Source organism: Malurus melanocephalus, unplaced genomic scaffold (genome assembly GCF_030028575.1).
Source record: "Malurus melanocephalus ecotype Western Australia unplaced genomic scaffold, MMel_1.1 scaffold_46, whole genome shotgun sequence".
Taxonomy (NCBI): Eukaryota; Metazoa; Chordata; class Aves; order Passeriformes; family Maluridae; genus Malurus; species Malurus melanocephalus.
The window spans coordinates 992,308-1,008,215 of NW_026623278.1; the positions used below are offsets into that span (position 1 = coordinate 992,308).

The window sequence follows — 15,908 nt, forward strand, 5'->3', positions numbered from 1 at the left end:
AGCTTATGTCACGTTTATTCTTGTCTTGCTGCATAAATCCTCTCAAAGCCAATTTCTTTGCAGAGGCCAGCACCTTGCAGAAGATCATGATCATTTTTGCTGCTCCTCTATGGGCAGGCAGTAYTAATGGAGGAGTGTGAATATATGACTTTTCTTCCAAAAGAGGAACAACATAAGCTGCAAGAAAACAATGTCCTCTATTCCCATCCCAAGAGTAGTTTTGCCTGCAGGTAATGGTGCTGAATGAATCAGTGTATTACTGAAACTGATGCGTGATGACAAAGGCGTAGCAGTACTTACTGCTGAACCAGAAATATGCAAAGCAAGAGAAATTCCTCCTTTGCAGCGTATTCCTCTCATTCAGAACAAGCYTTGCTATGCCTCAGGCAGCTCCACTTTTATGATCACAGTCAAGCATTTTTCTCTGCATTTTCATGCTTATGTGTACTGTTCTAAAGAAATTATCTCAGTGAGGCACTCCTGCAAGAATTCTTTTCCTCCCATGACCAAAATGCCATTTTCCAGTGRCTGTGATGGGCAACACTTTCAGCTGGGATAGATCAGCATTATTCCATTCAGTGCAGGAGGACTGTGGCACCAGAGCACCAAGAGAGAAAATCTTTCAACTTATGAATCAAATGTTTGGAAGGCACACAAGGAAAAGTGTGTGGGAGTACTGGAGCAATGCTTGTGCCAACTTTGCAAATTTATTACTACAATATCATCATGGTCAACATAATTAAACCTCCCACTGTAGGTCTCTTCATCTACTACACTACAACTATCACTCCCACCACTGGCAGCCTATTTCGTCAACACAAAATAGTTTTCCATATTCCTGCCAGACCTGGGGTATGGAGATGCAACCACTGAAAAGGGCTTTATGGAAAACTATGGGGTTTGATTTGGATTTTGAGTGATTCTTCCTATTTGTCTTCTGCTCCAGACTTTCTTATAACATTACATGAATTGGAGTGTGTGGCAGGGGAAATGGACAAAAGCATTTTATGTTAGATTCCAAATTAAATTCTTCCTCATTTAGAAACAGAAGATGATAGCCTAGACATGAAGCATTTGAGGTCAATGTGGAATTAACTTCCTCAGTTTCAACTAATTAAAAATGCTTGTGTGTTCTGCTTTGAAAAGGAAAAAAAGTAAGCCTGCTGCAGATTCCATAATTTTGCTTCCACAGATAAATTATAGTGGAATTTAGAGATCTTCTAAAAGAAAACCAACMAAAAWAACYCCAAACCCCAGTTTTCTTGTCTGTGAGAGGGTGAGCAATTACTTTTCTGCATTCACTTAATGACTGGTTCCTCTTTTCGAAGGTAGGTTCAGATATTTTAAAGATATTTTACCCTGYGTTTGATACCATTTGAATGCTAATTATTTTATTTCAAATCTGCATTAAAACTTGAACAGCATGTTTGTGGAAAATAAAATACTTTCTACTAATTCAATGCAGGGTGTCTCAATGAACACTGTCTCAGGTACAACTAAACATTTATAGTTTAAAAAAAAATTAAAATTAATACTATTTTAAAAACAAACAAATCTTACCTCCACACCCTGTCTCCAACTATTTAGCAGAAAGAGAATATTTTGCTACTGAAGAAGACCTGCTCTAAATTCTTCATAGAACTTGGTACAAATCCTTTAACTTCAGTGCTGTGAGGGTTCTGTATTTTAACAGATTAAGTAAACAAGAAAGTCATGTTTTGGGGCATGGCCTTTTGATTCCATAATCATCAACCCAAAGTAGCATATGCCATTGGAAGAAGCACAGAAATGAACTTTGACTGGCCTTTGGAGGAGGCACTTTCTGATTTGCTSTATTAATGGAGACAGTAAAACTGAAGCCTAATATGAAAAACCATGAGTAATAAGCATGAAATATGTGTACTGCAGTGTAAATCTGTTCCTCAAATATTCTCATTTCAGGAGAGAATTCTTTTGGCACCATGCCTGGGCCGCTGGCCACAGCCTGCTTGGCTGCCTTGTCCTGTGCCTAGCCTCTTCAGCAGCTGGTGCTGCTCTCAGGCATTGCATTCAGCTCCTGCCTCCCACAGCTTATTATAGGTTTAATTTTTTTCTTAGAAAAATATGTTTCTAAATTTAGTTTAGGACATCAAGCCAGTTGTTGAATCACAAACATGTTCCTGCTACCAAACATAAGCAGCCTGTGCAYACACTTCTACATGTATTTTCTGTGTGGAAAAATTACTTTCAATTTGAGGAGAAATTACTTTCTAATTGAGGAGTACATCTGAATCYATTATGCAATTGATGTTTGGAATTTAGAAGTAATTTATGACTTTTTAAAATATTCTAAATCTTACTAATTCAATAGCCAAAACCAGAATATGCCTCTCTTGAAAAGTATGGGTTTGTTTATGCATTCTAGCTTTGCATCGATTTCATTAAACTGGCCCAAACTCTGAATGATAATAGGGATTTACTCTCCAGAAATATTATTCCCTATCTGTGCTGTCTGCGCTGTGGACAGGACAGTGTGTGCAACAAAATCATTAGCCAARCACAGGAAAGGAAAGACATATCTATGCTAGAAGCATCTGATAGGCAAGAAAAGGGTTCACATTTAATATCTTCCTGCCACATGAAAGGAACAGATAAGTACAAAGTTCTCCATTCCTGGCTTTTCATGCTGGAGCAGGAAGAACAGAAGCCATGACTCTAAAACCTCCATCTTCAGACCTGAAGAGAGAACTTTTATGTCTACATTTCCACCAGCCCTTTATTTTCTGCCTCCTTGACATAAAATGGATTTTTAAGACACCTGGAAGAAGACTGTTCCCATCCCTGTTCATTTTCATTCCACCTGTGGTAGGAAGGGGGATAAGATTGTTCAAAAGTTCCAGTCCAAGAAACCACACAATACTTACTCCATTTTTGACCCTTCAGTTTATCAACCTCCAGAACAGAAAACTTACATTGGCATCAATTTTATTTCTCATTCAAAATCTTATTGTAGCTCAGGGTACCTTAAAGTGTATTCTGAAATCAGCAGTTTCAAATTCAACTACACATGCTCAGCATGAAGAACCTGAAAAAATACAGCATTTTCTAATTTAATGATCTCTGTGTCGAGGTGCAAAATTAGCTGCTCACCTTGGAGCCTCACTGAAAAGCCAARCCATGAAATTATTTGCAATTGCATGCCTTGGACATTATTCCTTTCCATTGCATGTAGCAAATGTAGGTTGGTCTGGAGTGTGGAAGGAGGGGGCTGCCCTGTGATACTCAGCATCCTCTCCAGCTGCATCTGCTAATGACAGAATGGAYAGGGATCCAGCACTGCTGAAACCAGGAATTTTGCCCCTGACTTGAAAGGCAGCAGGATTAAAAATTACCATGAATACCACTTTTTTTCTTCCCCTTGACAATATGGCCAGTGCATTGTGGGTAGGAAGCCAAGTTCCCCCACACTTGTACATAATTTGATCTCCTGACAATAATCCGCATGCAGCTAAACGGTGCCTGCATAACATTTTTCCCCTCAGTGCTTAAGGCATACCATTTGGAACCACAGAAGCAAACCAAAGACCGACCTGGAAGTAAAATAATCACTAGGTGGGGAAAGGATGGCAACAAGCAAGGCCTGAAATGCAAAGTAGCATGTGGATACCAAAGGACAATGCAGTCATCTTAGTGATCATTTTGAACCCAGATAAAACAGGATAAAGTACTGAAGTTCAAAACCATTCTGATCCCTATTAAATACCAAATCGCAAAGACATGTCTGAACACAAAAAGCTATTATTAATAAAGCTTCTGTAGTGTAAGAGGCATTGAGCTTCTTTGCAAGTTAAGTGATATTTGCCTCTTGTGGATTTTGGGATTCCAATTTCTATTTGTTTGCTTTATGTTAAGTGAACCATCTGCTTCCTTTTGCTCTTTTCTAAGACTCCACAAGTCTTCCATTCTGCAGCAAAAATCACTTTGAGCTGGAACTTTTCAAGTCTTACATAAATATACAGCAGAAGGACTTGGCCTTATCCTCCTGCATGGCTGCCACTTGGATGAAGTGCCTTTTTTTCCATCCTCTAGAGCAAATGAGGCTCTGTGAAGCCCAAGAGGAAGGGAACTCTGGACGCTTTCTCCTCCACCTCTTACAAGGATGYACATTTGATGTGCTGTTCCTGCATACTGAATAGCTGTGACAAGGACTCCATCTCCCTGACACAAAACCACTGCTTTGTGCTCCTTCTGAATTTGCAGCTTTCTGCCACAGCAGCTCTGCCTCAGCAGGGCATCCTTCGGCATCAGCTGGGAGATGTTTTTGCATAGTTCCCTTTTCTATAACCAATGTTGTCCAAATCTGCCWTATACAATATATTGCCCTATACTGCCCCTGCACAATATAAATAACAGAATACAGAGAGCATTTTAAAACTCTATTATTTTTTTAATCCTCCTGGAAGCTGTATTGATCAGGGAGGTGAACAACATACATAAGGGGACACAATGTATATCTTTGCTCCTTATTTCCTGCTCTCTGAAGAGTAAYACATGAAATAACTCTTCAGTGTCCAGATCTAGAATCTGTGACAAGATTCTCTCTGCCCTCCAGATATGAAGGTTTAAGGGTCTCTTCCACCTCACTGCTGAAAGCCAGATACAGTGATCCTACAATAGAGGTCCATGACCTTGCTGCAATTTAGATTTTTAATTCGTTTCTTCSAAAGCAGTTTCACAATTACCTGTAATTTGTCCATGAGCAATTTCCTTCCTTCTTAATCAAAACACAAACTGCTCCTGGTCTGCAACAGCAGATTTTTTTTTAAATAAAACTGTGCTTGAAGAGTCCTTCTTTACATCAACCTCCCTGTTACATGCAGCAAAACAGCGCCAGAAATTGTAAGGAAGCAGACCAGTAACACCTCSTCACAAACCCCAATTTCTTTAAAAATTTAGGAATTAGATATAAATAGAAGGAAACACCATAGCAGTGTTTTCCCAGTGGCAGTACATGAGCACTTTTATTAATATTMAGATGTATTGCATTAGCACAGAGCCTGTATCCAGTTCTGCAACCAGCACTTGCATCAAGCTGCTCTATTCAGGTTGCTGCTATGACAACTACCCAGAGTCAAATGTTGGGTCAGCTCCCAGCATACGTGTCTAGGCCATAATWCATTTGTCAGAAATCTAATAGCCACCTACTCCTACTCCTCTAACATCTAAAAGCAATATTGCTAAAATTGCTAAATGTTACAATATCCTTAACATCCTATTCACTGAAAACTTTAGATTTTCCTTGCTTTTAGGCCCCAAAATAAAAATGGCAGAAAATAATGTGTTTAAAATACCTATTTGCACACTTATCACAGAATCACAGAATAGGCTGAGTTGAAAGGAACCCATTAGGATCAGCAAGTCCAACTCCTTACCCTRCACAGTCTCTAAGAGTCATGAGTCTCATCACCTGACCAAGAGTGCTGYCCAAACACCTCTTTAATTCAGCCAGGCTTGGTGCTGTGACCACTTCCCTGGGGAGCCTGTTCCAATGCCCAACCATCCTCTGGGTGAAGAACCTTTTTCCAATATCCCACCTAAACCTGCTCTGACACAACTTGTGGCCACTCCCTCGTTTCCTGTGACTGGTAACCATGGAGAAGAGGTAAGTGTCTGCCTCTCCTCTTGCTCCTGTGAGGAATTTGCAGACTGCAATGAGTTCTCTCCTCAGTCTCCTCTTCTCCAGGCCAAACAGAGCAAGTGACCTCAGCTGCCCTTCAWACAGTTTGGGATCATTAAATTTTCTCTTCCTTGAGGGTTAGTTGGTAACTTTCACTCCACCACGATGAGTACTGATATTTAATTTGGCTGGTTATAAGTCACAGCATGTCATCTTCATGAGAGGTTTCCTTAAAAATGCACTCAGTGTTCATCAGAACGAACTGCTTTATAGCATCATACWTTGCATAGACTGTGTATAGCATAAWACAGGSCATAGACTCACCCTTGTCAACTTGAAAAACTCAAACAAAGTGGTTTTTTTTTGACTGGGTTTAGCACACCAAGTGAGTTGTATTCTTATATCTTTACAGTGAATGTGTATGGACAACACCCTTCTCAGACAGTTATCTGACTGCTGCTATTTTCATGTAGTCTCTGGAATTAAAGGAAACTGTGCCTTTTAAACTCATTTAAAAAAAAATTAATGCAGAAAACCTTATATATATTCTATAAAACACTGTCAGACAGGCACTCTGTGAAGAGACTACTAATTTAAAAAAGCAACAGCTCTGACTGAGAAATGCCTTTGTTAGGATGGAGATGTGTAAGATGACAATAAATTTCATTTTCCTCTGAGCTTAAGTTWTTCTTGGGCTCAACTTGTCRTTTGCWGTGTTACTACAATAGAATCACMCATTGCATGTCCAATTAATTGGRGCATAAGGATGAAAGGAGYGTATGTAGCTCCCTCCTTTGGCTGRCCAAGAAATTGTGAATGCTTTTGCAGCYTTTCCATGACATTGGTCAGTAAAATGGAGCCAAATGGCTAAAATTACATGGTTTGAATCCAGGARAGCATCCAGTCCACTGGCTTTGCAGTCATATGTGACTGCCATTCTCCTGTCTGCAAATATAACCATTTATTCTCRAAGGTCCAGATTCCTAAMCAGTACAAATCAACATGCTGTGAATTAAGTAAACATCAATTTTCTAAATGATCTGGCTAACTATACATGACATGTCCATAAAAARGTTCATATACTTCTACAGTTACATTACTCTGTGATTCACTTATTTTCCTGCTTTCCTATATTTATCCTCCCTACTCATTCCCAAGTGCTGATGTTTCGTCTAGATTGCCAAAAACTACTTATTTCAATTGGAGAAAAATGCTCTTTCATAAATTTTGCAACCTGACAGGACATTAAAAGTATGAATTTTAAACAAAAAAAAAATTAAACAAAATGCAGCTGTTATGAAAACCACTTGTGTCCAAATGAAGGGGAAGGCACTTTTTCCTCCTATCATGTGCTTTTCCACAGAGASATTCCACAGGTTCATCTTCTTTGGGGAAAATTAAAAGGCAGGTTCTCTTGCATACTGATGTGTTTAAATTACTATTTACTCTTACATCTTCCCTTGAAGAATTTTCACTGTGGGTTTTTTTGTTTGTTTTCTTTTCTTATTTCAGACATAAGAGTAACAACACTAATCCACCTCCACTTTCACAGAGTCCCATAGCCCAGCACTGCTCCACTGTCTTATGTTGAGGTTTTATAAAAACTACAGCACACACATATCTGTTTGGAAGAAGCAGAGACTGACAATGGTTCAGGTCTTAGAACAAAATTTCCATTTCTGTGACCATCAGCAAATAGAGCCACAWTACCAAGGTCTCTGCAGTGCATGAAGCAGACATTCTGCCCCCCATTCACTGCCCAGGACATAATGACAGGATTACTTTTCACAGATTTTTCTACCTATTTAAGCATTCTTCTTTTGCCCAACCAAGACACAATTTGGTTCGTAAAGTGAAGTGCATGGCAAAAGAAGAATGGTTATATTGTTCATCATATGCAACAAATAGACGTGAATAGTGCTGCATTTTAGCTCTACTTATTTTATTTCATGACTCCCTTGCTCATAGCAGTTCAGAACCTCCACTTAAGCAACTGCATCATACCAAATATTGCTCAAGATGTAATAAGGATCTTGAAGGATTATCCCAGAACATCCAAAGAAGCAAAAAATCTTAAGTATTCAGATAATGCCTTTTCTATCAGTAACTGAAGCAAATCTTATAAGGTTGATCCAATTATTGTTTCCACATTTTTCATCAACTGTGATCAAAAAAGTCTTTAACATTCAAAAGAGTATCCAGACTCAACAGAGGTGATTTGGAGAGAGACACAAAAGCTCTTCATTGCCTCTGTATCAATTGCCTAACCTGGGCTATGAAAGATCAACCAAATCCAGCCCAGTGTCACAAGCATTTCACTGYTCAGCAGTACTACCAGTAAATCTAGACAATTTCAACATATAAATCTATAAAAATTGTGCAACAGAATAATTTTTGGTATCAGGCAGAATTAAAAAGTGGAAGTGACAGGACACTTCAGTTGGGTAATAGGTATCAAATATAAAACTTCTCAGCTAAAGCTTCTGGCCAACCAAACATTGCTTGATCTAAAGATAATGAAAATGCACTGAAGCTTGAGAGAGCACTTGAGTAACATCTAACATGCTCAGACAGCCAAAGCATTATCATCTGAGCTACCACAGCCTAGTAAATTCATTTATATTTCTCAAARAGAAGTCTCACAAACTGACAATGCTTTTATTGTTGCAGTTCCCAACAACTATGGGAAATTACTAGTTTCCTGAAAGACAAGAACACATATTGATTTTCCCATTAAGAAATAAATTCCTGGCATGAAAAAAACAATGYTGAAAATAAGTGACGCCAGTGAGACCAGATTTCATTAACTTATTTTCAAATTGAATTTTTGCTGGCAGAAATTTTCAGTCTTGAGTTAGGAAATACAAAGATCATGTAAGTRCAATTTAAGACATAGAGTGAAAGAYGGTTTCTTCYGTATTCAGACTTAACTTTATCACACTTAAAACTGTCCCTAGATCAGGGCTATATTAACCACTGCAGCTAACAGAAATACTTCTAGAAAGTAATTCATAAGATGAAGTATTTTTGTGTGCAGAGACAYATACAGGCAGTTTGGAGAGGTTTCTTCTTAAAAGAAAACAAATGGATGCTCAGGATTGCAGRTGTATAAAACCAATTCTTTACATTTAACACTTGTGAAAGAAATAGCAAATACTCATGAGCATGGCCAACACTCTCTGTTAAAAAAAAAATATGAGGTCTTAAAAGCATCCCTAGTTTTGACTTTTAAGTTGCTTCTTTTTGCTGAGGAATAATTGAGACGGTTTTTTCATCAAATCACAGCTAAAATTAACACTGTAGGCAAAAACCCTATTTCATTTGGTAATCCATATAATTTAAACAAAAGAGAATTCCATTAGGGACATACAGGCAACATGCTCAGAACTTCCTGCTCAGGGGCTGTGTTGTGCCAGGGAGAGATGGAAAAATGGAGACAAAAAGGAAAGAGCGTAAACAAGACAAAAAAACGAGTTCAGAGGCTGCCAAGTTTTATCTCAACTTCAGGATTGGGCATAACACACATTGTGTTCTGTTGTTCCTTATTCATTCATGGTTTATGGGTAATATTCTGGAAAAGGTGATGGTGGGGATACAAATTACAGAATCATAGAAGCAAAGAATCCATTAGATTGGAAGAGACCTCTGAACTCATCAAGTCCAACCTATCACTGAATATCACCACATCAATTAGGCCATGGCACTGAGTGCCACGTCTCACTTTGAGGCAGGTCACCTGCCTGGAGAACAAAAGGCAAAACTTCACTGTACTGCATGCAGGAATAAAGCAGCTTAAATGCAATGCTTCCATGCAGCTCTGAGGGGAAGTGCTCAATGAGTGCTCTTGCCAGATCCTCTTAACAATGTGCTTTCCAGGACTGTTTAATGCTTGTCCTCAATTAGATCTCTAGATATAATTTATGAAGTGGTAATTTTCATTATCAAAATCTTATTTCCCCTTTCTTCCTCCCAAATTTTCATTGAAGAGTCCTCAAAGCCTGAGCCTACACAATGATATAGCACCAAATTTTGGAAAACAAGGCGCTTTTTTTTTTGTTTTGTTTTATTTGTTTGGTTTTTGTTTGTTTGTTTGTTTGTTTGTTTGTTTGGTTGGTTAGTTGATTTTTTTATTTTGGGTTTTTTTTGTTGTTTTTGTTGGTTTGATTTGTTTGGGTTTTTTGGGTGGGATTTTTTTGGTTCTTTTTTTGCTTTTTTTTTTTTTTTTTAAGAACTATGGAACAGGAAAACAACACGATGAACTTAACTTTTCCAATCTTTCTCTAAGAAAAAACATCTAATGAAAATATAACATTTTAATTATATGTAAGAAAAGCGACAGAAATTTAATAGTAAGTTMAGAGGAAAAAAATAGGAATAAAAGCAGAATCAAACTTTTTACTTATAAATCAGACTCTCTGGATGTGAGGATACAGATCCAGTTTCCATCTCAGCACATGAACTGAGCACACTAGTGTCCATTAAATACCGCACCTGGAAATATTCCAGAATGYTTTGCTCTCAGTCTACTTAATGTCACATACTTGGAATAAATAATTAAATTTCAGTGGAACTGGGGCCAAACCCAAGTTTTTCTACTTCTCTAATGACTTAGCTATTCCACCCTGAAGGGTAAACTTCTCGCTAAGTTTTATGAAGCAACCTAACACACATYGCCATAATTTTTTCCAGTGTGTTCAGCATATCTACTCAACTCCTGAATTCACAAGTAGTTTTGCATGCACCAAAGCTACACCAACTCAGCTAATTTACTGCTTGCTGAATCAAATGGCTGGTGCTATTTGCAACTGCCTCCACAGTGTTCCCAGAACTCGCTGGCAAAAAGGATGAAGAGCTGAAGGAAACAGAACCCATTGTCCATAGCTTTGCCACTTTAACAGCACAGTTGCAATTAAAGTGATCAGYTGAGAGATATTGAGTCTACTGATTTTTAATTCTGTAAGGAAAAGTAAAGAAATGCCTCTCCCCTCAAAGCCGTTATCAAATCCTTCTGTTACAGCAATATCACAAATAAAAGGGGAAAAAAAATCCTATGAATAGACTTCTTTGAGTTCTGACTACAGTTTAAATACTGATTTTTGTTTCAACAGGTCTCTGGCTCCCTGAAGAATATTATGGCATTCTCATTTAAATCACTTGAAAACTCTGCCTCGCCCTGGCTGGACTGGGGAATTGAACCATTAGTTTTGTGCAATGAAAGAAACTGATTTTTGTGCAAGTCATTTCTAGTCCCCYTTGGGCTAAGAGCACATTGACTTTGTAGCTTTTTTAAAATTATTATTACTGAAAWATCAGAGAGCAAATGAGAGAATATAAAAACTGCACAAACTGAATGAGCACTGCTTCTAAATTAAATTGTATTTAATATTACAGTGCTTTGACATTCCAGRTGATTTGTAATCTTAAGACAAATATAGCACAATAATGAAAATACTAGCAAAAAATATTGCAGCAAAAAGAAATAGCAAAGTACACTCTCAGATCCTAAACTATCTATTTGATAAGTATAGCAGTAGTAATTCTTTATACGATTAAGGCATGACCTGAAAGAACTCAATGGACTATTCATAAAAGGAAAATGTTCTTTTAAAAATGTTCTGTTCCACACAAGAAAAGTTCATCTGCCATGACAGAAGCATATTTTGGAACACCTGAGATGTTAGTAAGATTTTTACTTTGTTAAAATCATGAAGAGAAGTAAGGCATAATAGTATTTGCAATAAGAATGTTAGACATGCACTTTATCTTTGGAGTGAGTAAATAAAGCCTGGAATGAACTACCAGTTGGATTAAAAAAAAACTGAAAGAAAATATGCAATTTCCAGAAAATTAAAAGTAATAAAATTGCAACATGCAGTGCAAAATGTGAATATTCACACAAGAAAAAAATACATGAGCTTTAAAAGCTCACTAATAAGTTAATTGACAGCATTTTGTTRTACAGCACAATAACTTTTCTGTTTCAGTCAAATAGATATTTTCAGACACTATTTCACCTTATATTTAGAATGCATACACATTTTCAAAGAGAATATGTGCACAAATAAATTATTCACAGACACATGCAACATGTTTCTGTTCTTTATGTGCATTACATACACTGCCTGTTCCTTTTAATTCTAGTGTACAGATTACACATTATGCTCTGAAAATCTACAACCACTAAAAAGTAAACATACAGCTTTACCCAGCTAGACATTACAAATATATTAGACATCCTCACACAGCTTATGCAAATATAGGCAAACACATTCYTGTGTGTTCAGTAAAAATACTACAGCTCTTGTAATTAATCTTCCTAGCCAGAAACATGTAAGGGATTGCACCACCCTTCTGCATGGCATCCTATGTAAATGAGTCCAGTGCATTTATAAATATGGATGTGGCAGACCCCCGAACAACACAGTACCTGCTGTCTATCCAAGCGCATCCTTTTTGCAGCATTTCTGCTTTCACTCTCACAGGCGGAAGCCAGGATACTCTCTGCAACTGCTGAAGTAAGGTGTGAGGGAATAGGTCGTGACTATGAAAGAGAAAAAGAAACACAGAAATTATTCCTAGCATAATCCACAACATCCTTTTTTCAAAGCACACCATACCATCACCTAGGCAGGAAAGTCCGCTCATTGAAATGCAGTTTATACCAACAAAACAGGGAAATGGAACTTGCAAGGATGAAAAATGAAACTAGTTAGATGTTAAAGCTGCAGCTGATTCACAGATCCACAAGAAGCCCTTTCCCCCCACAGCTCTATTGTCCAGTGTGTTTAGTCTGGCTCATTAAGCTGTACTTTGAACAGACAGTGGCATATTCTCTGCGTTCCAGCAGCACCCTGGCCGTCTGATTCTTGTTAAGAAAACTGAAAGGCTTTTTATCCTGTACAGCATGTGACAGAGATGAGTAGTGTTTTTTATAGTCATACAAAAAAAACCAACAAAACAAAACAAAAAACCCCGAGTGATAGGGTTGAAACATCACTCAAAACCTAACAGATTGTCAGAACGTTTCAGAGCAGCCTCAATCTGTAGTATATGAATATTTGCATTCCTTGCTGCAACATGACTGATGTGATTAAAACGACTTAAAAAAAAATCTGTTTTTCTTTTGATAATGCCAGCCTTCCAGCACTCCAGATATTTTGTGGTTCAACTAGATATGGTTTGTTTCTCTAATTCAAAACCTTTCAGTACTAATTTCATAGTATTTACACATTTTAGGTTAAAGGTGCAGTGAATCCCCCAAAACAAGGGAATGACAAAATCTTTTTAGTGTCATTGTTGATTATGCCATGCAGTATGATCCTGCCTATCATTTCATTAGGAAGAATATTTACATACCTTTTTTTTTTCCTGATTATTTACAAAACAATCTTTCTGAAAGATGAAGCTCATAATTATCTTCTTCATTAATATACAAAGATATATCAGAACTACCAAGAAAATAAACAAAGTGGGGGTAATAACAGGAATACTGACGTATATATAAACCCATTACAGAGACTGCAACTTACTGAGTTTGAACTTCCAGAAATTTTCAAAGTTTCATTGAACTCAAATTTACATGTACTATGTAAATTTTTTCCTGCTGAGGAAGTGGCCATGTATGAGGGCATTTGGGTGTGGTTTTTGGCTTGCTCTTTTTTTTTTTTTTTTTTAAGGGTTTTACTCTCTTACTCCCAAAAACATGGATATGAACTTGCTATGAAATGTCAATGAATTTTGGAAGAAAATTTTGAAGGCATTTTCATGCCTAGACAACCTTAAAACAGATTAATTAGATAGGCTCAACTGATTTTATGTTTTTTTGTAACATTCCAGAAACTGAGGAGCCAGCCATTATCAGTATTACATTTTTACCTTTAAAAATTAAAGTACATTTATTGACTTTGGATATACTCCTCAGAATGCCAATTTTTAATCTGACWCTCTGCTTTCTCTAAAGCATGGGACCATAGTATGTCTGGGGCCAGAAGCTGAACYAGCTTTTAGAAACAGACAGGGATTTATGGGTCTTCCTCACAGGTACAACAGGCTTGTTTCTCCCCACTTATACGAGAACAAGCTCTCTGRCATCAGCATAACAGCAGTGTAAGAAAGACAATCAAAGGCTGCAATACTGCAATAAATTCTACTTGGATTTATTTGACAGAACGAACTATTGAACTTGTTTCCAGTTTTGAGAGTAATTCACTCTAAGAGATGAGGGACACTGATCTAAACCTTGGTGTCGTGACAGAAGGTGACATTACCCGCAGTACAAGCAGACACCTTATTCAGAGCTCCAGAGGACCAAGGAAGTCTTTGCAAAAGGTTTTCACTGACAAAGCACTATATTTATTATTCTGCCTCCCTAGGGTGGTGATGTTACTCTGAATTTGTTACTGCATCCCACTAGATCCCTCGCTGTATGTGGTGGCCAAGTACATGCCACTGGTTTATTTTGTTCAAGGTGCACACGTTGGCTTCATGGAGGTCTCAGTGTGGTCCTGTATCTGTGGTCACACAATGATGGGCATGAAAAATGGTGACCAAACACCTGGTTAATTCCTCCAGCTCTAAAGGTTAGCCTCTTCTGCTAAACCTGTAACTATACCTATATATCAGAGGGTGATATATGAGCCAAAAAAAATAAATGTTCTGACCAAAAAGTAAAATGAACACCAGTTCTCCTAGTTTGTTTATGGGACAGAATAGGTTTATTGAAGTGTTTTATAAAACAAAAAAATAAAGAGTATGATAAAAATCAAGCAGTGATCTTTTCTCTAAAAAGGAGCGCAGTGGTCAAGTGCTCACTACTRAAATATTGAACTCAAGTTAGCACCTGCAAAAAAGAGGAAATCTCTGAGTAATGGAGTATCTTCCTCTTGAAATACATGTTAACAAATAATTTCTCTCACTCATCCCTGCAGCTGGCTGWTGATATGTTCATGTCAAGAACTATCTAGAGTAAACCTCAGGGAAAATGTGATGAATACATRGCTCATGGGAGTAAAGTACTGCAACAGAGCACAGCAAAAAAAATCATCTGATTGATGTTCGGGCTTTATCAACAGAACATTAGTCTGGCATTGACTCAGAAGATGAACACATTCTGTGTCACTAGAAGCAGTGCTTTTAAAAAGCAGATTTTCTGGTATGTGAAATTCCACATCTGTAAAATGTCAAAAATATCAATTTTGAAAAGCCTGCCTAAGAGGAAAAATTACTTTGAAATAACCACTTCTAAAAAATTGTTTTTAAATAAAACWGAATTAATATCTTTATCTTCTAAGCTCAGAGGCCCCTTTCTGGCTTAGCTTAGCCTCCTTTTGCTCTCCACTTTTGATTATTCATGATCTCTCTCATAACTACAGCTGTAAAACCAATTCTGTAAGAAGCTTGAACATCCCTGTTCTGAACACGTCTCAACTCCCGATCTGAGGATRAGACTCAAAGGCCTTGGAAAACAAAAAAAAAAAGTGGTATCATTCAATTTTGCAGAAAGGAATCTGAAGATCTCAGCCCAAACATCATTTTGAAGGTCCCCAGRCTGCCCTCTGCAGAGCTGAAACCTGAGTGCTGGTTCCTACATGTTTGGAACTGCAGTAGGAAATGTGGGAGCCAAGRAGAACTTTTTTCTAAGGGCTCTCAGGCTGCATCCACAATCCCTGGATCCACAACCTACCCACTGAGYTAGCAGAAAACCAGGTTTCATTTTATGCAGTGTCTCGAAACAGAAAACCCTTGACAAACTAACATTTCTTAAAGGGAAAAAAAAAAAAAAAAGGTATTATCAAAAAAATTCCCAAACAGCTTTATCTGGTTCAGAATGAACCTAATGTTGTCTGACAACATAACATTCACAGCCCCTGTCTGGTAYTTCTCTCACTTCACAGCGATGTAAAGCAGGAAATAACTATAGTGGAATTACCCGTGTGTAAAACAACAAAAAAGAAGAAATCCTGTAAACTKAAGTCTACCAAAAGTAGCAAATCACGAGACAGGATAACAGTTTTGTCATTTTGAACCAATGWCAGACAGAAAAGATGCATGTGAGAATTTTTTAGTAGCTCTCAGGCAAAGAGATGAATAGAACGCAGAAGAAATCTGGTGAACAGTGTAATACAGACCTTCTGAGAAGACTGTATGTCCATCACACAACAGCAGTACACAGAATTGCTTTGTTTTYACTTGGAAACATGATACTGCTCATGACTGCACTAAAGCAGGAGTCACATTCTGAACACACATCCGG

The 15,908-nt window shown here is 37.6% G+C and overlaps 1 protein-coding gene across 2 annotated transcripts in view; it reads right to left on the bottom strand.

Moving 5' to 3' along the window:
- Positions 1-15,908, bottom strand: part of NOL4 (nucleolar protein 4) — a 189,167-nt gene that overhangs the window by 22,778 nt on the left and 150,481 nt on the right. For both annotated transcript variants that reach the window (XM_057364997.1, XM_057364998.1), the window contains one exon: positions 12,084-12,197. In XM_057364997.1, coding sequence (XP_057220980.1) covers positions 12,084-12,197 — 114 coding nt within the window. The remainder of the gene's footprint in view (positions 1-12,083; positions 12,198-15,908) is intronic.